The 22,497-nt window shown below is 32.4% G+C and overlaps 2 protein-coding genes across 4 annotated transcripts; both read left to right on the top strand.

Moving 5' to 3' along the window:
* The first annotated feature begins 609 nt into the window (after window positions 1–609).
* LOC126709605 (acyltransferase GLAUCE-like) lies at window positions 610–14,302 on the top strand. Of its 3 annotated transcripts, none has more exons than XR_007649436.1 (3): window positions 610–1,078; window positions 7,431–7,916; window positions 14,001–14,302. XR_007649436.1 is itself a non-coding variant. In XM_050409902.1 (3 exons), the coding sequence occupies exons 1-3, from the start codon at window positions 6,691–6,693 to the stop codon at window positions 14,148–14,150; spliced, it is 1,185 nt and encodes a 394-aa protein (XP_050265859.1). In that variant the 5' UTR covers window positions 6,680–6,690; the 3' UTR covers window positions 14,151–14,294. The 3 variants fall into 3 exon arrangements, 2 of the variants coding, with proteins under 2 accessions (XP_050265859.1, XP_050265860.1); XM_050409902.1 differs by lacking the exon at window positions 610–1,078 and adding an exon at window positions 6,680–7,239 and having other exon boundaries at window positions 14,001–14,294; XM_050409903.1 differs by lacking the exons at window positions 610–1,078; window positions 14,001–14,302 and adding an exon at window positions 6,680–7,239 and having other exon boundaries at window positions 7,431–8,284.
* A 4,621-nt stretch (window positions 14,303–18,923) lies between these two features.
* On the top strand, window positions 18,924–20,550 carry LOC126709604 (acyltransferase GLAUCE-like). The gene is made up of 2 exons (XM_050409901.1): window positions 18,924–19,493; window positions 19,685–20,550. The coding sequence occupies exons 1-2, from the start codon at window positions 18,945–18,947 to the stop codon at window positions 20,318–20,320; spliced, it is 1,185 nt and encodes a 394-aa protein (XP_050265858.1). The 5' UTR covers window positions 18,924–18,944; the 3' UTR covers window positions 20,321–20,550.
* Window positions 20,551–22,497: the final 1,947 nt, after the last annotated feature.

Here is a 22,497-nt window from a genome sequence, read left to right as displayed (position 1 = left end):
AGAAATGTTAACGGATTCCCTTAGATGAATAGTTAATAATTCATTTAAAGGAAGTTTTTATAAGAAAAAAGAAAACCAATTAATGTTTTGACAGTTTTTTTTTTATTTTTTATAAAAGTGGTGTCAAAACTTTCATAAGATAGATTGTTAACCATTAGGGACCTGTTAGCATGACCCAATATAGATTTGATCTGTTTTTGTCTTCCAACAGAAGAATGAGTGATTTCCAAGTACCCTTGATCCATTTGAAAGGGACAATAATTAAAACTACCTACTTTAACAGCCACGGCATTCCCAAAATGTGTTGAGTCACAATCAGTGTTTACTTGATTGGAAAACTACAAAGGCCTTAATAATTAAAACAGACTTGCTGGTATACTAATCCAATCTTGTACAGTGTACAGGCCCTGATAAACTACATGTCATTAGTGAAGTAACAAAACAAGTAAACAAAGAAAGAGGAAAAGGAAAGTAACCCAATTGGTTAATTGATCAGGAAGCGTCTAGATCAAGATTTATGTAACAAACAATGGCTCCTAATTGTATACATTTTAAAATATGCCCTATAAATGCCTTACCAAGCATGAAGTTATCCACCAGTTCTCTAAAAATGGCAAGTCCCCATGGCATCACCAATGTCCCTAAGTTAACCATGGAAGCTGTGCAGACAGTCGAACCCTATAAGGTGACTGATCAGCGACGGTCATGCTGTGTATTGGCCACGGACCCTATTGCTTTGGGGATATTCAAAAGGTGTCTTCACGTAGTTCTTTACTACAAGAACGTGAGTGAGGAGGATTCAAGGTGGATTTTTGCAGGTTGGGCTAAGGAGACACTAGGAAAAGCAATTTCCGAACAGCCAATGCTAAGTGGAAGGCTATGGCGTGGCAAGGATGGTGATGGAGAGTTAGAAATTGTCTCCAATGATAGTGGTGTTAGACTCATCGAGACATAGGTCGCTGTAACTTTATCTGAGTTTCTTGAATTGAAAGAAAAGGAAGAAGCAGAAGCTCAACTTGTTTTTTGGAATGATATTGACGAACATAATCCTCGGTTCTCTCCATTATTTTATGTTCAGGTAACTAAGCTTACATATCCAAGAAAAAAAAAGTATAAATTTCTTAACTATTCTTGAAGTTATGTTAGAAAGCATATGTTATATGATATGGTATTATACAAATTCCAAAGTGAGCTAGAGAATAGAGGTGAAATAAATTGGGGCATTTTTTTTCCCATTTATTTGTCTAACTTTCCAAATATTCCTACAGGTGACAAACTTCCAGTGTGGTGGATACGCGATTAGGATTAGCTGCAACATTCTTCTAGCAGACCTTTTGGTGAAAGAGAAATTCCTCACTATTAGGGCAAACATACACAATAATATACTTTCTAGTAATAATGAACTCCAAAAACCCTTATTTTACCTCCCTAATCTTAAAAGGAATGGTTCTTCTCCTCCTAGCATAACTAGCTCAACTCTAAGAAAAGATTGTGTCAAAACCATGCATTTCAAGGTCACTGCAGAAAATGCAAATTTGGATGGTGAAACGTGCAAGTCACTTGCATTGCATCGTGTTGAGGAGACAAAGAGCCAACTTGGTAGCAAAATGGATTCAGAGTTTTATTTGTTTGTGAAAGAAAACTCTAAGGATATTATTGAGATAGAAAAGTATCCCAAACATAAACATGTTAAGCCACAATTGAGTATCAAGACTAAAGTCACTTGTGCAGGTTGGGATGAATATTTAGGGGCCAAAGAGGTAGCATTTTGTGAAGGGAATAAGCCTATAAATGTTTCATATTGGATCAGGTCAGTTCTTGATGGTCTTGTCATGGCAATGCCACCTCCTAATCAGGCTACTCATGGAGTGAACATTTTAGTGGCAATTCCTAATGAGAACGAACTTTAGGATGGGCTAGATGGTCAGAATTTCTTATATCTTAATTTGTTTATTTAGTTGGGTAAGAAAATGACCTGATCTATTTCATAATATGTCATCCTCATCCGAGTATGCTATCCATTAAAAATTGTTTGCTATGCAGTTTAGTTTGAACACTGATTTGTAAGTCTTATGTAATATGTATTTGATTAATAAAAGCGCGTTGTGTATTTGAATGATCAAAATACTTTTGAGTTGTTTGTAATTTGTTTGGCCCAAATTGGCGTGGTGGTATAAAATGTGGGTGCGAGTAGTGGTATGTCCTGTTGTGAACTGATAATACCTTTGGGTTTACCTAACTTATACCTTGGGGTGTGGGGTGATGATTACACACGCAAGCCCCTTATTTTATTCCAAAAAAAAAAAGGTCCAACACCAATTAATAATGAATTTTCAGTCCAACTTATTGTTTGTATTCCTATTTGCCATGCCGACTAAGCTCACATATGATGAAAAGAAGAACCCAAAAAAATGATAATTAAAAGATGTGGATTGAAAGGAAAAAAGAGTCATTTTGCATCGATATGGGCTCCCTAAACGGTTCCCCATTAAGCTTGGAACATTGGTGAGAATAATGAATCCATACTAGATGCAATGTGCAGCACATAAACGCTCATGGAAGAAACCAAAAACCTGTTGAACATAAACACTTCACCCAACACACATTTCTCTTCCCAACAAAGAGAGTCAACCAGTTACTCTAAATCCCTTAACATCTAGCAAGTCTGGAAGGGAGCATTCCCTTTAGGGAGGCAAAAATTTGTGGCCTTTAGTCAGCCATGTTCCCCCTTTCAAAGAAAAGTCATATCAAGCTAATGTATATAGGAGATTTCACTGCTCAAAGTTAGTGAATATACTAATATTCAGCAAGTTTTCCTTCTGTTCACCAGAGGCTTTTTAGTGACTTTAAGAATGAATAAAATAGAGGTGAACCTTAATTTGAGAGAGGGGGGGGGGGGGGGGGGGTTGGTTGAGGGACAGCAACATAGATTGTATTTGCATTCAGTGCCCCTTACACTATAAAAAACAATCTTGCATTTTCCATCAATTTTTCAGCAACTTAGCTATAACGCTTATGCTAAAATGGTACCTTGTTAATTTTGGGAAACATTCCTAAATTTCACTATTTGAAAGGTAACCTAACTAATAGGATATTAGATTTTGGAAAAAACTTGATTATGCAAACTATTAGAATGAGTCTGCGCATAGACGAAGGGCAATAATTGTTGTCGCAACTTTTCTTCAAAAGTATAATTTTCAATGATGGCTTACCATTTTAGTATTCTTTCTTCAATGATATTTCTTTCATTTGTCAAAAAATGTTTGACAATTTTATTTGTTTCTAATAATATAGTCTTCCACTGCAACATAAATATGAAAAATTTTTATTGCTATTTTAATTGCTAAGAGTACTTTTTTTTTTTCAAATATAATATAATTCTGTTCATTAGATTTAAATTTACCAAAATTATAGATCAGTTAACGTTCTAGATCTGAACAATTTTTTTTTTTTTTCTTTTTGAATTCAAAATTGCACAAACCAAATTAAAGGAAGGGAGAAATGCTATTTTTACAACAATTTTATAACAAATCATAAGTGGCAGGTTGTTATAGATTGTTATTAGTAGGCAATAAAGTAATTTCAATGGTATGTGAGCATTAATGAAATCTCACTTAAAAAAAAAAAGAAAATTCAAATTTAACTTTTTTTAGGAGATTTTAATGAATGTTTTCATTAATTCCTAAATCTATTACTATATTAGTTTTAATATTTGAATTCAAGGAGAATTCTACGATACTCCAGTTTTTTGTAGGTATGATGCCTCTAAGTAGTTAACCTACTATAACAGGTCACCAAAATATACATTGGATGGTATCTAAGAATATCAAGTCTCACATATGAGAAAATGACACAAATAGAATTAAACCAAGTAACATTGTAGAGGCATAATTATAGTAGGGAGAAATGCTACTTCAAAAAAAAAAAAAAAAAATGGAAGAAGAAGAAGAAAACTCATGTTTTTATTTTTGAAATTTTATATTTCATTACATTTTAGCTAAATAAAATTAAAATTACAATAGGAATTGATTTTTTTTTTTTTGAGAAAAGGAATTGAAAACTAACAAAAGAATAGTTCTACAAGAAAAAAATAAAGAATAAAAGAGACTGGATATTTTGTCCAAGGTGGCGTACGCACAGGACAGTGGTGGCTCTAGGAATTTTGTTTAGAGGGGTCATTAAAAAATTTTAATAAAAAAGAATTTGAATATATCGAGTTATCGACAAAAAAAAAAAAAAAAAATTAATACATGAAATTTTACAATTTCTTTCTACAAGTATTCAGAATTTGAATTATGAGTATCTATTGCCAATGTGGGTAGGTATGAGCCTACAATCATTTTATTTTGTTAAGTTTATCTAACATTTTTATTGTCTATTTGCTATTTTTTTATAAAAATATTTTAAACTAAATTACTAAACTAAACTCATTGGTTTTGTATTAATTATTGACGCACACAACTACACTCATTCATACATAAAATTATACACTAGTGTCTACTTAACAAGTTAAATTCTTGGACAATCACTAACTTTGTGCTTTTTTTTTCTTGAATTTTATTAATTTTATAACAAAAAGTTATTATAACATGATAACAATACACACACATGTAACAAACCATCTCTATTTCCTAATTATTAAATTATATAAATATATATTATATTTATATTGTACACATCATAATTCACACAAATAACATTATAATAAAAAGTAATCCACACAATCAATATTAGATACACTTACACACATAATATAAATTTATAAAAAATAGTGACATTTACAATTCACAAACACGTATTCTTTATTCTTAGAGTTGGAAATACTTATAATAAAGATGTGCAAAATTTAATTCAGGGTGTGTAAAAATATTTTTAAGAAAAAATTAGAGTATTAAACTAACAAAAAATATATATATATATTATATATATATATATATATATATTTTTTTAAGTCTGAGTTTATTTGAACCCCCGAGAATAGTGTAGCACCGCCCCTGGCACAAGAGTCAATATTGTACCATACTAGACATAGTGGCTATTAAATAGGTACCAGTACTCCTTTGAAAATTTGAAATGTACGTATCAACTAAAATACTAGGTCGAATTGGTTATATCGAATATTTTTCAAGTGTTTTGGCCAATACAATAAAAAAAAGTTAAAAAAAATACTATAAAACCTGTTATTTAAGCTAATATACAGGGTCCATGCACTTTATTGATATTTTGCTACTAAACATATTATTTTATTTTATCTCACCCTTGGACGTACATTATTCTGTTTTAAGTTTTAACTTACCAACAGTCAATCTTTGTTCTATTTTCATTTTAGTGCATAGTGCCGGAACTATGCTATTCTGCTATTTACTTTATCCTTAGATATAAGAGTTTTTATTTTTTATTTTTTTAATGAGAAAATTTGATAGATATAAGTCAATGTTCCTTTATTGTACTTGTGTTGTCTCTTTCTTACATTTTGAGCTTACTGATCCTTTTGTAGGAATAGAAAATGCACCAGTAGCCATCAATCTACTTTGGTTCGGTGGGAGCTCGACTTTACAAAACAAACATGTGACTCTAGCAAGATTAACCCTCCATACTAGGCTGATACATGACCACGAACAAAAAACAAAGGGTCCTAAATCTAATAATTAACAGACCTTGAGATTAGGATTGCACTAATTGACAGTTTTTAATAAGAAACGTATTGATACGAAAGAGTGCAAAACCATCTACCACAATATCTTTCGCCTTGAACAATACCAGTGGTATGTATGACTATCATGCACCAGAGTTTTTAAGTTCTTCAAGGATTAAATTTTCATTTCACACGCTTCAGTCCGACCTCATCGATCCGCTACAATAAAGCGTGTATGCGTAACAATTTGCTGCCTTCTACAATTATGAATCAAGAACCTTGTTAAATGATTTAGCATTGAATTAATTTCTCTACTAACTAAAGGCATTAATTTGGTCTCACTCTATTAATTGCAACAAGCCTCACATGCTATTTTCTCTGGTTAGCCGGACAATAAGTTAGTTGCATGTCACACTGCAAAAACCAATCAATATCCTCCTCTTAAGCAATGTATGTAAAAAACAGCGGATCGAAATTCTTACTACGCATTTGTTATTGTACACATGTTCTCTTTAAAATTGTGTTTTAAACACACGAATAGTTCATGTGTAACAGTGTGTAATAAGGAATATGTGACTGTGTTTTGCATTGTCTTTTTTATAGATCTTATTATAGATGAGAAATGTTAACGGATTCCCTTAGATGAATAGTTAATAATTCATTTAAAGGAAGTTTTTATAGGAAAAAAAAAACAATTAATATTTTAACAGTTTTTTCTATTTCTTATAAAAGTGGTGTCAAAACTTTCATAAGATAGATTGTTAACCATTACCCTAAGGGAAGGGAACCGTTAGCATGACCCATTATAGATTTGATATGTTTTTGTCTTCCAAAAGTTACAACAGAAGAATGAGTGATTTCCAAGTACCCTTGAATTGATCCATTTGAAAGGGACGATAATTAAAGCTACCTACTTTAACAGCCACTGCATCCCCAAAACGTGTTGAGTCATAATCAGTGTTTACTTGATTGGAAAACTACAAAGGCCTTAATAATTAAAACAGAATTGATTAATTGATTAGGAAGCGTCTAGACCAAGATTAATGTAACTAACAATGGCTCCTAATTGTATACCTTTTAAAATCTGCCCCATAAATGCCTTACCAAGCATGAAGTTATCCACCAGTTCTCTAAAAATGGCAAGTCCCTTTGGTATCACCAATGTCCCTAAGTTAACCATGGAAGCTGTGCAGACAATCACACCCTATAAGGTGACTGATCATCGACGATCATGCCGGGTATTGGCCACTGACCCTATTGCTTCGGGGATATTCAAAAGGTGTCTTCACGTAGTTCTTTACTACAGGAATGTCAATGAGGAGGATTCAGGGTGGATTTTTGCAGGTTGGGCTAAGGAGACATTAGGAAAAGCAATTTCCGAACAGCCAATGCTAAGTGGAAGGCTGTGGCGTGGTGAGGATGGTGATGGAGAGTTAGAAATTGTCTCCAATGATAGTGGTGTTAGACTCATCGAGACACAGGTCGCTGTAACTTTATCTGAGTTTCTTGAATTGAAAGAAAAGGAAGAAGCAGAAGCTCAACTTGTTTTTTGGAATGATATTGACGAACATAATCCTCGGTTCTCTCCATTATTTTATGTTCAGGTAACTAAGCTTACATATCCAGGAATAAAAAGTATAAATTTCTTAACTATTCTTGAAGTTATGTTAGAAAGCATATGTTATATAATATGGTATTATACAAATTCCAAAGTGAGCTAGAGAAAAGAGGTGTGAATTCAATTGGGGCATTTTTTTTCCCATTTATTTGTCTGACTTTCCAAATATTCCTACAGGTGACAAACTTCCAGTGTGGTGGATACTCGATTGGGATTAGCTGCAGCATTCTTCTAGCAGACCTTTTAGTGAAAGAGAAATTCCTCACTAGTTGGGCAAACATACACAATAATATACTTTCTAGTAATAATGAACTCCAAAAACCCATATTTTACCTCCCTAATCTTAAAAGGAATGGTTCTTCTCCTCCTAGCATAACTAGCTCAACTCTAAGAAAAGATTGTGTCAAAACCATGCATTTCAAGGTCACTGCTGAAAATGCAAATTTGGATGGTGAAACGTGCAAGTCACTTGCATTGCATCGTGTTGAGGAGATAGAGAGCCAACTTGGTAGCAAAATGGGTTCAGAGTTTTATTTGTTTGTGAAAGAAAAGGATATTATTGAGATAGAAAAGTATCCCAAACATAAACATTTTAAGCCACAATTGAGTATCAAGACTCAAGTCACTTGTGCAGGTTGGGATGAATCTTTAGGGGCCAAAGAGGTAGCATTTCGTGAAGGGAATAAGCCTATAAATGTTTCATATTGGATTGGGTCAGTTCTTGATGGTCTTGTCATGGCAATGCCACCTCCTAATCAGGCTACTCATGGAGTGAACATTTTAGTGGCAATTCCTAACGAGAACGAACTTTAATTAGGATGGCCAGATGGTTAGAATTTCTTATATCTTAATTTGTTTATTTAGTTGGGTAAGAAAATGACCTGATCTATTTCGTAATATGTCATCCTCATCCGAGTATGCTATTTGTTAAAAATTGTTTGCTATGCAGTTTAGTTTGAACATTGATTTGTAAGTCTTATGTAATATGTATTTGATTAATAAAAGCGTGTTGTGTATTTGAATGATCAAAATACTTTAAGTAGTTTGTAATTTGTCAAGGGCATTTTTTCCACAACTAGAGCTTATAAAAATACTTATAGACCAAGCTCATAAGGTCCAACACCAATCATCAGCGAGTGTGGTTTAATGGTAGGAAACCCTCAAAAGCTCCATTGGCTCAAAGGTTTGAGTCTCAGCTCTTGCAACTTTATGTTGTGGGCTGCTTCAACATTTGGCCCAAGTTGACTCGGCGGAATAAAACATGGACGTCAATAGTGATATGCCCTGTTGTGCGCTGGTGGTATCCTTGGGTTTACCTAACCTATACCTTGGGACGTGGGGTGATGATTACACACACGAATCCCTTGTTTTGTTCCTTAAAAAAAAAAAAAAAAAAAAAAAAAAAAAAAAAAAAAAAAAAAAAGGTCCAACCCCAATGAATAATGAATTTTCAATCCAACTTATTGTTTGTATTCCTATTAGCTATGCCGACTAAGCTCACATGTGGAAAGAAGAACCCAACAAAATGATAATTAAAAGATGTGGATTGAAGGGAAAAAGAGTTATTTTGCATTGATATGGGCTCCCTAAACAGTTACCCATTAAGCTTGGAACACTGGTGAGAATAATGAATCCATACTAGATGCGATGTGCAGCTCATAAACACTCATGGAAGAACCAAAAACCTGTTGAACATAAACACTTCACCCAACACACATTTCGCTTTCCAACAAAGAGAGTCAACCAGCTACTCTAAATCCCTTAACTATCAAAAACACTACAGTCTTTCTTTTTCCATCAATTTTTCAGCAACTTAGCTACAACTTTTATGCTAAAATGGTACCTTGTTAATTTTGAAAAACATTCCCAAATTTCACCATTTGAAAGGTAATTAGCCTAACTAATTGGAAATTAGATTTTGGAAAAAACTTGATTGTGCAAACTATTAGAATGAGTCTGCACATAGACGGAGGGCAATAAATTGTTGTCGCAACTTCTCTTCAAAAGTATAATTTTCAAGAGTAATGCTACAGATACAAACTATTTTACAATATTTTTACAAAATGTTGATAGGGCCAACTTCTTATTGGTTTTCATTAGGCCCACAATTAATATCATTTTTTCATTTACCAATAATCATTCATCAAATCAGCAGTTTGTAAAAAAATTTGTAAAATAGTTTGTATCTCTAGCATTATTCAATTTTCAATGATGGCTTACCATTTCAGTCTTCTTTCTTCAATGATATTTCTTTCATTTGTCAAATAATATTTTGACAGTTTTATTTTATGTTTCTAATAATATAGTCTTCCACTGCAACATAAATATGAAAACTTTTTATTGCTATTTTAATTGCTAAGTGTGTTTTTTTCAAATATAATATAATTCTGTTCATTAGATTTAACTTTACAAACATTATAGATAAGTTCTAGATCTGATCAAATTCTTTTTTCCTTTTTAAATTAAAACTGCACAGACCAAATTAAAGGAAGGGAGAAATGCTATATCTACAATATTTTCACAATAATTTTATAACAAATCATAAGTGGCAGATTGTTATTAGTAAGCAATAAAGTAATTTCAATCGTAATTTTAAATTAGAATTAATAACAATTTACTATTTATGATTTTTTATGAAAATGTTATACATAACATGGTAACACTTCTCAAATAAAAATTCTAACCCATGTAACGAGGAAGAGAAAAAGGAAAAGAAAGGCAATATATATATATTTATATATATATATATATATTTTTTTTTTTAATAAATTCAAATTGAACAAACGTAGGGATTATGTTCCCCACATATTTGTATATAAACAAAGCTATGTAACATAGTATTATACTACAAATTAGGGAGAAATGTAAAACAGTGGATGTAGGTAGGCCTAGCACCGAACCATTAAAAACTTGTATTTTTTATGTTATTTTATTTTAAATTTTCTATGTATTTGGGCTTTTCTTACGTGGTATTTTTGGCTATTCTTACATGGTATCAAAGTTGCTTTGATTGGACTCGTAATTCTCTGCTCACACCATCTCAAAGCAAAGCTTGTACTCGGCTCTATCTCAACTCAATGTGACTTTACAAAGCTTTTCTTTTATCCTAATGTTCTCCATGGTGCCTAAAAGGCAAAAAAGCATTTTTAGGGTGATCTAGGTTACAAAATCATGATTTGCATAAGCATGTGAAGATGGCGAATAAGGTTGTTTTTTTTTTTTTTTTTTTTTTTTTTTTTTTTTTTTTTTTCAGCCATAAATGGAATAGAGAATTATTTAGCAAATTCAAGTTTAGAAAATAAAAATTCTTATTATTATTATTTTTTTAGTTCATGTCAATTCGTCGTAATAATAGTGAGACATATCGTGTGGTGGTTGGGATACTATGATAAACTATCGTTTATCTCAAAATCCAAATTATATAAAAATAATAATTAATTTAATTACTTAATCATTACTCTAACACATCTAAAAGGTACAAATACACAAATCTTGTGCGTTATCTTACGTAGTCATAAAATTTGGACCTAAAAATACAGACAGAGGCTCCCAATTAATTGAGTGAAATAAGAGCAAATACTACGGTTAGCTCACAAAACTTAGATAAATTGTAGTATTAGTTTTGGAATAAAGGATAATGGGATTTGTGTGATGAAGGAGAAAAGAATCATATATGTTTTGTGCACTTGGAAACTAATGGAAGTGTTTTGAACTAGCGGATATGCGTAATAATTTGCTGCTTTCTCCAATTATGAATCCAAAACCTTCTAACTGATTTTGCACTGAATTTGTTGTACTAGCCAGCTAAAGGCATTAATTTGGAGTCACTCAAAGTCAAATGCATCATGCTTCACACGTTTTATGGATAGCTAGACAAGTTAGTTGCCATATTGCGGAAAAAAAAAAACTAATATCCTCCTCTTCATTTTTGCAGTATGCAAATGCAAGATGCTTCCATGAGCATGTAAACTTTTTGCATTAGGAAGTGAAAGGGACTACAATTAAAGCTACCTACTTTAACAGCCATGCATCTACAAAACAAATCGTGCTGAGTCACAGTCAGGTTGTTTGCTTTTCGATATATATATAATTGGAAAGCTACAATAAAAACCTACTTAAATAGACTCGATGGTATACCAATCAATACAGCTCCTGATTAGCCCATCAAAAGAATATATATATATATATACACACACCATTAGCAAAGTAACGCAAACACATGTCAGTCACTGCAGACAAACACACGTCACTGCATAATCACCCTCGATAATGCTAACCACGGTCCCTGGATTTTATTTGAGGTCACATCAATTCTTAGTTGGCACATGATCGGATTAGCATAGATTAATTGGAAAACTAGTCTATGACCATGTCTCATATAGTATAGCCTGCATATATAGACAGACTCTCCCATAGAAGATTATGTTAGAACCGAGAGAACATCCAAACTTAAGATAGAACATTGGAGGGATTAAGTTTTATTTATTTATTTATTTTATTTTTTTAATGCAAGGGGACTTTGTTAATTTGTACTTCCACTATGAGGTTCGATCTATCTATCTGCGCAACGTAGAAAACCCTTAAAAAAAAAAAAAAAAAGCATTCACAGACTACTCTTGCATTAGTGACAACCCAAGTCCTAAAGGTTCCTGATAGATATAGATAATAACTAGATGACAAAGTTCATATAAAAAAAAAAAAAAAAAAATCTAGGTGACAAGCAACCAGGGTTTTGCAAAGGAGTAAAGCAAGGAGCTATAAAAGAGCCCAAAGTTTCTCACAACCAAAATTTTACCTTCACATGTGTCACGGGGATGTTGCAACACATTTTTTTAGGGACCAAGTGAGTGTTTGGATCCAGAGCACATTTTCTTCTTGTGCGTTTTCTCTCTCTTTTTTTTTTTTTAGCCGCAGTTGTTGACTATTCTCCCATGAACAGTGCACCTGTGCATTGTTTATGAAATCCACAAACTTCACTTTTCAGCAACTTTTTCATTAAAAATGGGTCTCATAGTACTATTCATACATTTAAAAATTATTTTGCTACGATGTTTCTAGTTTTCAGTTTTCAACAAAAATAAGTTATATCCAAACGGACTACAAATCAAACCAATCGTATATTTAAGAGACCAAAATCAAATCAACCCCATATTTTGGGACTATAATCAAATTCCCCTAGAGACAAAGATGAAATTTTGACTCTTTTTTTTTTTTTTTTTTAATATAGATTGAAATTGAACTTTTAAAATTTGAAGGACCAAAATCAAACTCCAAATTTCAGGGACAAAAAAAAAAAAAAAAAAAAAATTATCTTTAAAAAAAAAAAATGTGTTGAGTCACAATCAGTGTTTACTTGATTGGAAAGCTAGCTTCAAAGGCCTTAATAATTAAAACAGACGTGCTGATTAACTACATGTCATTAGTGAAGTAACAAAACAAGTAAACAAAGAAAGAGGAAAAGGAAAGTAACCCAATTGGTTAATTGATCAAGAAGCGTCTAGATCAAGATTTATGTAACAAACAATGGCTCCTAATTGTATACCTTTTAAAATATGCTCTATAAATGCCTTACCAGGCATGAAGTTATCCACCAGTTTTCTAAAAATGGCTAGTCCCCATGGCATCACCAATGTCCCTAAGTTAACCATTGAAGCTATGCAGACAGTCGGACCCTATAAGGTGACTGATCAGCGACGGTCATGCCGTGTATTGGCCACGGACTCTATTGCTTCGGGGATATTCAAAAGGTGTCTTCACGTAGTTCTTTACTACAAGAACGTGAGTGAGGAGGATTCAGGGTGGATTTTTGCAGGTTGGGCTAAGGAGACACTAGGAAAATCAATTTCCGAACAGCCAATGCTTAGTGGAAGGCTGTGGCGTGGCGAGGATGGTGATGGAGAGTTAGAAATTGTCTCCAATGATAGTGGTTTTAGACTCATCGAGACACAGGTCGCTGTAACTTTGTCTGAGTTTCTTAAATTGAAAGAAAAGGAAGAAGCAGAAGCTCAACTTGTTTTTTGGAATGATATTGACGAACATAATCCTCAGTTCTCTCCATTATTTTATGTTCGGGTAACTAAGCTTACATATCCAAGAAAAAAAAAAGTATAAATTTCTTAACTATTCTTGAAGTTATGTTAGAAAGCATATGTTATATGATATGGTATTATATAGATTCCAAAGTGAGCTAGAGCATAGAGGTGTGAATTAAAATGGGGTATTTTTTTGCCCATAACTTTCCAAATATTCCCACAGGTGACAAACTTCCAGTGTGGTGGATACTCGATTGGGATTAGCTGCAGCATTCTTCTAGCAGACCTTTTGGTGAAAGAGAAATTCCTCAATAGTTGGGCAAACATACACAATAATATACTTTCTAGTAATAATGAACTTAAAAAACCCTTATTTTACCTCCCTAATCTTGAAAGGAACGGTTCTTCTCCTCCCAGCATAACTAGCTCAACTCGAAGAAAAGATTGTGTCAAAACCATGCATTTCAAGGCCATTGCTGAAAATGCAAATTTGGATGGTGAAATGTGCAAGTCACTTGCATTGCATTGTGTTGAGGAGACAGAGAGCAGACTTGGTAGCAAAATGGATTCAGAGTTTTATTTGTTTGTGAAAGAAAACTCTAAAGATATTATTGAGATAGAAAAGTATTCCAAACATAAACATGTTAAGCCACAATTGAGTATTAAGACTCAAGTCACTTGTGCAGGTTGGGATGAATATTTAGGGGCCAAAGAGGTAGCATTTCGTGAAGGGAATAAGCCTATAAATGTTTCATATTGGATCGGGTCAGTTCTTGATGGTCTTGTCATGGCAATGCCACCTCCTAATCAGGCTACTCATGGAGTGAACATTTTAGTGGAAATTCCTAACGAGAACGAACTTTAATTAGGATGGGCCAGATGGTCAGAATTTCTTATATCTTAATTTGTTTATTTAGTTGGGTAAGAAAATGACTTGATCTATTTCATAATATGTCATCCTCATCCAAGTATGCTATCCATTAAAAATTGTTTGCTATGCGGTTTAGTTTTAACATTGATTTGTAAGTCTTATGTAATATGTATTTGATTAATAAAAGCGCATTGTGTATTTGAATGATCAAAATACTTTTGAGTTGTTTGTAATTTGTTTGGCCCAAATTGGCTTGGTGGTATAAAATGTGGGTGCGAGTAGTGGTATGTCCTGTTTTGAACTGATAATACCTTTGGGTTTACCTAACTTATACCTTGGGGTGTGGGGTGATGATTACACACGCAAGCCCCTTATTTTATTCCAAAAAAAAAAGGTCCAACACCAATTAATAATGAATTTTCAGTCCAACTTATTGTTTGTATTCCTATTTGCCATGCCGACTAAGCTCACATATGATGAAAAGAAGAACCCAAAAAAATGATAATTAAAAGATGTGGATTGAAAGGAAAAAAGAGTCATTTTGCATCGATATGGGCTCCCTAAACGGTTCCCCATTAAGCTTGGAACATTGGTGAGAATAATGAATCCATACTAGATGCAATGTGCAGCACATAAACGCTCATGGAAGAAACCAAAAACCTTTTGAACATAAACACTTCACCCAACACACATTTCTCTTCCCAACAAAGAGAGTCAACCAGTTACTCTAAATCCCTTAACATCTAGCAAGTCTGGAAGGGAGCATTCCCTTTAGGGAGGCAAAAATTTGCGGCCTTTAGTCAGCCATGTTCCCCCTTTCAAAGAAAAGTCATATCAAGCTAATGTATATAGGAGATTTCACTGCTCAAAGTTAGTGAATATACTAATATTCAGCAAGTTTTCCTTCTGTTCACTAGAGGCTTTTTAGTGACTTTAAAAATGAATAAAATAGAGGAGAACCTTAATTTGAGAGAGGGGGGGGGGGGGGGTGGTTGAGGGACAGCAACATAGATTGTATTTGCATTCATTGCCCCTTACACTATCAAAAACAATCTTGCATTTTCCATCAATTTTTCAGCAACTTAGCTATAACGCTTATGCTAAAATGGTACCTTGTTAATTTTGGGAAACATTCCTAAATTTCACTATTTGAAAGGTAACCTAACTAATTGGATATTAGATTTTGGAAAAAACTTGATTGTGCAAACTATTAGAATGAGTCTGCGCATAGACGAAGGGCAATAATTGTTGTCGCAACTTTTCTTCAAAAGTATAATTTTCAATGATGGCTTACCATTTTAGTATTCTTTCTTCAATGATATTTCTTTCATTTGTCAAAAAATGTTTGACAATTTTATTTGTTTCTAATAATATAGTCTTCCACTGCAACATAAATATGAAAACTTTTTATTGCTATTTTAATTGCTAAGAGTATTTTTTTTTTCAAATATAATATAATTCTGTTCATTAGATTTAAATTTACCAAAATTATAGATCAGTTCTAGATCTGAACAAATTCTTTTTTTTTTCTTTTTGAATTCAAAATTGCACAAACCAAATTAAAGGAAGGGAGAAATGCTATATCCACAATATTTTTACAACAATTTTATAACAAATCATAAGTGCCAGGTTGTTATAGATTGTTATTAGTAGGCAACAAAATAATTTCAATGGTATGTGAGCATTAATGAAATCTCACTTTAAAAAAAAAAAAAATTCAAATTTAACTTTTTGTAGGAGATTTTAAGGAATGTTTTCATTAATTCCTAAATCTATTACTATATTAGTTTTAATATTTGAATTCAAGGAGAATTCTACGATACTCCAGTTTTTTGTAGGTATGATGCCTCTAAGTAGTTAACCTACTATAACAGGTCACCAAAATATACATTGGATGGTATCTAAGAATATCAAGTCTCACATATGAGAAAATGACACAAATAGAATTAAACCAAGTAACATTGTAGAGGCATAATGATAGTAGGGAGAAATGCTACTTCAAAAAAAAAAAAAAAAAAAAAATGGAAGAAGAAGAAGAAAACTCATGTTTTTATTTTTGAAATTTTATATTTCATTACATTTTAGCTAACTAAAATTAAAATTACAATAGGAATTGATTTTTTTTTTTTTTTTTTTGAGAAAAGGAATTGAAAAGTAACAAAAGAATAGTTCTACAAGAAAAAAAATAAAGAATAAAAGAGACTGGATATTTTGTCCAAGGTGGCGTACGCACAGGACAGTGGTGGCTCTAGGAATTTTGTTTAGAGGGGTCATTAAAAAATTTTAATAAAAAAGAATTTGAATATATCGAGTTATCGACAAAAAAAAAAAAAAATTAATACATGAAATTTTACAATTTCTTTCTACAAGTATTCCGAATTTGAATTTTGAGTATCTATTGCCAATGTGGGTAGGTATGAGCTTACAATCATTTTATTTTGTTAAGTTTATCTAACATTTTTATTGTCTATTTGCTATTTTTTTATAAAAATATTTTAAACTAAATTACTAAACTAGACTCACTGGTTTTGTATTAATTATTGACGCACACAACTACACTAATTCATACATAAAATTATACACTAGTGTCTACTTAACAAGTTAAATTCTTGGACAATCACTAACTTTATGCTTTTTTTCTTGAATTTTATTAACTTTATAACAAAAAGTTATTATAACATGATAACAATACACACACATGTAACAAACCATCTCTATTTCCTAATTATTAAATTATATAAATATATATTATATTTATATTGTACACATCATAATTCACACAAATAACATTATAATAAAAAGTAATCCACACAATCAATATTAGATGCACTCACACACATAATATAAATTTATAAAAAATAGTGACATTTACAATTCACAAACACGTATTCTTTATTCTTAGAGTTGGAAATACTTATAATAAAGATGTGCAAAATTTAATTCAAGGTGTGTAAAAATATTTTTAAGAAAAAATTATAGTATTAAACTAACAAAAAAAATATATTATATATATATATATATATATATATTTTTTTTTAAGTCAGAGAGTTCACTTGAACCCCCTAAGAATAGTGTAGCACCGCCCCTGGCACAAGAGTCAATATTGTACCATACTAGACATAGTGGCTATTAAATAGGTACCAGTACTCCTTTGAAAATTTGAAATGTACGTATCAACTAAAATACTAGGTCGAATTGGTTATATCGAATATTTTTCAAGTGTTTTGGCCAATACAATAAAAAAAAAGTTAAAAAAAAATACTATAAAACCTGTTATTTAAGCTAATATACAGGGTCCATGCACTTTATTGATATTTTGCTACTAAACATATTATTTTATTTTATCTCACCCTTGGACGTACATTATTCTGTTTTAAGTTTTAACTTACCAACAGTCAATCTTTGTTCTATTTTCATTTTAGTGCATAGTGCCGGAACTATACTATTCTGCTATTTACTTTATCCTTAGATATAAGAGTTTTTATTTTTTATTTTTTTAATGAGAAAATTTGATAGATATAAGTCAATGTTCCTTTATTGTACTTGTGTTGTCTCTTTCTTACATTTTGAGCTTACTGATTCTTTTGTAGGAATAGAAAATGCACCAGTAGCCATCAATCTACTTTGGTTCGGTGGGAGCTTGACTTTACAAAACAAACATGTGGCTCTAGCAAGATTAACCCTCCATACTAGGCTGATACATGACCACGAACAAAAAACAAAGGGTCCTAAATCTAATAATTAACAGACCTTGAGATTAGGATTGCACTAATTGACAGTTTTTAATAAGAAACGTATTGATACGAAAGAGTGCAAAACCATCTACCACAATATCTTTCGCCTTGAACAATACCAGTGGTATGTCAGTCATCTATGACTATAATGCACCAGAGTTTTTAAGTTCTTCAAGGATTAAATTTTCATTTCACACGCTTCAGTCCGACCTCATCGATCCGCTACAATAAAGCGTGTATGCGTAACAATTTGCTGCCTTCAACAATTATGAATCAAGAACCTTGTTAAATGATTTAGCATTGAATTAATTTCTCTACTAACTAAAGGCATTAATTTGGTCTCACTCTATTAATTGCAACAAGCCTCACATGCTATTTTCTCTGGTTAGCCGGACAATAAGTTAGTTGCATGTCACATTGCAAAAACCAATCAATATCCTCCTCTTAAGCAATGTAAAAAACAGCGGATCGAAATTCTTACTACGCATTTGTTATTGTACACATGCTCTCTTTAAAATTGTGTTTTAAACACACGAATAGTTCATGTGTAACAGTGTGTAATAAGGAATATGTGACTATGTTTTGCATTGTCTTTTTTACAGATCTTATTATAGATGAGAAATGTTAACGGATTCCCTTAGATGAATAGTTAATAATTCATTTAAAGGAAGTTTTTATAGGAAAAAAAAAACAATTAATATTTTAACAGCTTTTTCTATTTCTTATAAAAGTGGTGTCAAAACTTTCATAAGATAGATTGTTAACCATTACCCTAAGGGAAGGGAACCGTTAGCATGACCCATTATAGATTTGATATGTTTTTGTCTTCCAATAGTTACAACAGAAGAATGAGTGATTTCCAAGTACCCTTGAATTGATCCATTTGAAAGGGACGATAATTAAAGCTACCTACTTTAACAGCCACGGCATCCCCAAAACGTGTTGAGTCACAATCAGTGTTTACTTGATTGGAAAACTACAAAGGCCTTAATAATTAAAACATAATTGATTAATTGATTAGGAAGCGTCTAGACCAAGATTAATGTAACTAACAATGGCTCCTAATTGTATACCTTTTAAAATCTGCCCTATAAATGCCTTACCAAGCATGAAGTTATCCACCAGTTCTCTAAAAATGGCAAGTCCCTTTGGTATCACTAATGTCCCTAAGTTAACCATGGAAGCTGTGCAGACAGTCACACCCTATAAGGTGACTGATCAGCGACGATCATGCCGGGTATTGGCCACGGACCCTATTGCTTCGGGGATATTCAAAAGGTGTCTTCACGTTGTTCTTTACTACAAGAATGTCAGTGAGGAGGATTCAGGGTGGATTTTTGCAGGTTGGGCTAAGGAGACACTAGGAAAAGCAATTTCCAAACAGCCAATGCTAAGTGGAAGGCTGTGGCGTGGCGAGGATGGTGATGGAGAGTTAGAAATTGTCTCCAATGATAGTGGTGTTAGACTCATCGAGACACAGGTCGCTGTAACTTTATCTGAGTTTCTTGAATTGAAAGAAAAGGAAGAAGCAGAAGCTCAACTTGTTTTTTGGAATGATATTGACGAACATAATCCTCGGTTCTCTCCATTATTTTATGTTCAGGTAACTAAGCTTACATATCCAGGAATAAAAAGTATAAATTTCTTAACTATTCTTGAAGTTATGTTAGAAAGCATATGTTATATGATATGGTATTATACAAATTCCAAAGTGAGCTAGAGAATAGAGGTGTGAATTAAATTGGGGCATTTTTTTTCCCATTTATTTGTCTGACTTTCCAAATATTCCTACAGGTGACAAACTTCCAGTGTGGTGGATACTCGATTGGGATTAGCTGCAGCATTCTTCTAGCAGACCTTTTGGTGAAAGAGAAATTCCTCACTAGTTGGGCAAACATACACAATAATATACTTTCTAGTAATAATGAACTCCAAAAACCCTTATTTTACCTCCCTAATCTTAAAAGGAATGGTTCTTCTCCTCCTAGCATAACTAGCTCAACTCTAAGAAAAGATTGTGTCAAAACCATGCATTTCAAGGTCACTGCTGAATATGCAAATTTGGATGTTGAAACGTGCAAGTCACTTGCATTGCATCGTGTTGAGGAGACAGAGAGCCAACTTGGTAGCAAAATGGATTCAGAGTTTTATTTGTTTGTGAAAGAAAAGGATATTATTGAGATAGAAAAGTATCCCAAACATAAACATTTTAAGCCACAATTGAGTATCAAGACTCAAGTCACTTGTGCAGGTTGGGATGAATCTTTAGGGGCCAAAGAGGTAGCATTTCGTGAAGGGAATAAGCCTATAAATGTTTCATATTGGATCGGGTCAGTTCTTGATGGTCTTGTCATGGCAATGCCACCTCCTAATCAGGCTACTCATGGAGTGAACATTTTAGTGGCAATTCCTAACGAGAACGAACTTTAATTAGGATGGGCCAGATGGTTAGAATTTCTTATATCTTAATTTGTTTATTTAGTTGGGTAAGAAAATGACCTGATCTATTTCGTAATATGTCATCCTCATCTGAGTATGCTATTTGTTAAAAATTGTTTGCTATGCAGTTTAGTTTGAACATTGATTTGTAAGTCTTATGTAATATGTATTTGATTAATAAAAGCGTGTTGTGTATTTGAATGATCAAAATACTTTAAGTAGTTTGTAATTTGTCGAGGGCATTTTTTCCACAACTAGAGCTTATAAAAATACTTATAGACCAAGCTCATAAGGTCCAACACCAATCATCAGCGAGTGTGGTTTAATGGTAGGAAACCCTCAAAAGATCCATTGGCTCAAAGGTTTGAGTCTCAGCTCTTGCAACTTTATGTTGTGGGCTGCTTCAACATTTGGCCCAAGTTGACTTGGCGGAATAAAACATGGACATCAATAGTGATATGCCCTGTTGTGCGCTGGTGGTATCCTTGGGTTTACCTAACCTGTACCTTGGGACGTGGGGTGATGATTACACACACGAATCCCTTGTTTTGTTCCTTAAAAAAAAAAAAAAAAAAAAAAAAAAAAAAAAAAAAGGACAAACCCCAATAAAAAATGAATTTTCAATCCAACTTATTGTTTGTATTCCTATTAGCTATGCCGACTAAGCTCACATGTGGAAAGAAGAACCCAACAAAATGATAATTAAAAGATGTGGATTGAAGGGAAAAAGAGTTATTTGGCATTGATATGGGCTCCCTAAACAGTTACCCATTAAGCTTGGAACACTGGTGAGAATAATGAATTCATACTAGATGCGATGTGCAGCTCATAAACACTCATGGAAGAACCAAAAACCTGTTGAACATAAACACTTCACCCAACACACATTTCGCTTTCCAACAAAGAGAGTCAACCAGCTACTCTAAATCCCTTAACTATCAAAAACACTACAGTCTTTCATTTTCCATCAATTTTTCAGCAACTTAGCTACAACTTTTATGCTAAAATGGTACCTTGTTAATTTTGAAAAACATTCCTAAATTTCACCATTTGAAAGGTAATTAGCCTAACTAATTGGAAATTAGATTTTGGAAAAAACTTGATTGTGCAAACTATTAGAATGAGTCTGCGCATAGACGAAGGGCAATAAATTGTTGTCGCAACTTCTCTTCAAAAGTATAATTTTCAATGATGGCTTACCATTTCAGTCTTCTTTCTTCAATGATATTTCTTTCATTTGTCAAATAATATTTTGACAGTTTTATTTTATGTTTCTAATAATATAGTCTTCCACTGCAACATAAATATGAAAACTTTTTATTGCTATTTTAATTGCTAAGAGTATTTTTTTCAAATATAATATAATTCTGTTCATTAGATTTAACTTTACCAACATTATAGATAAGTTCTAGATCTGATCAAATTCTTTTTTCCTTTTTAAATTAAAAACTGCACAGACCAAATTAAAGGAAGGGAGAAATGCTATATCTACAATATTTTCACAATAATTTTATAACAAATCATAAGTGACAGATTGTTATAGATTGTTATTAGTAGACAATAAAATAATTTCAATGGTAATTTTAAATTAGAATTAATAACAATTTACTACTTATGATTTTTTATGAAAATGTTATACATAACATGGTAACACTTCTCAAATAAAAATTCTAACCCATGTGACGAGGAAGAGAAAAAGGAAAAGAAAGGCAATATATATATATATATATATATATGTATATATATATATTTTTTAATAAATTCAAATTGAACAAACGTAGGGATTATGTTCCCCACAGATTTGTATATAAACAAAGCTATGTAACATAGCATTATACTACAAATTAGGGAGAAATGTAAAACAGTGGATGTAGGTAGGTCTTGCGCCGAACCATTAAAAACTTGTATTTTATGTTATTTTATTTTAAATTTTCTATGTATTTGGGCTTTTCTTACGTGGTATTTTTGGCTATTCTTACATGGTATCAAAGTTGCTTTGGTTGGACTCGTAATTCTCTGCTCACACCATCTCAAAGCAAAGCTTGTACTCGGCTCTATCTCAACTCAATGTGACTTTACAAAGCTTTTCTTTTATCCTAATGTTCTCCATGGTGCCTAAAAGGCAAAAAAGCATTTTTAGGGTGATCTAGGTTACAAAATCATGATTT

Source organism: Quercus robur, chromosome 12 (genome assembly GCF_932294415.1).
Source record: "Quercus robur chromosome 12, dhQueRobu3.1, whole genome shotgun sequence".
Taxonomy (NCBI): Eukaryota; Viridiplantae; Streptophyta; class Magnoliopsida; order Fagales; family Fagaceae; genus Quercus; species Quercus robur.
This window is presented reverse-complemented; position numbering and strand designations above follow the sequence as displayed.

Excerpts from the sequence above, each read along its gene's own strand:
- LOC126709605 (XM_050409902.1), top strand. The coding sequence starts at position 6,691 with ATGGCTCCTAATTGTATACCTTTTAAAATCTGCCCCATAAATGCCTTA. Across the intron at positions 7,240-7,430 it reads CTCCATTATTTTATGTTCAG|GTGACAAACTTCCAGTGTGG; the intron begins GTAACTAAGCTT and ends ATATTCCTACAG. Across the intron at positions 7,917-14,000 it reads AATCTTTAGGGGCCAAAGAG|GTAGCATTTCGTGAAGGGAA; the intron begins GTAGCATTTCGT and ends GGGGCCAAAGAG.
- LOC126709604 (XM_050409901.1), top strand. The coding sequence starts at position 18,945 with ATGGCTCCTAATTGTATACCTTTTAAAATCTGCCCTATAAATGCCTTA. Across the intron at positions 19,494-19,684 it reads CTCCATTATTTTATGTTCAG|GTGACAAACTTCCAGTGTGG; the intron begins GTAACTAAGCTT and ends ATATTCCTACAG.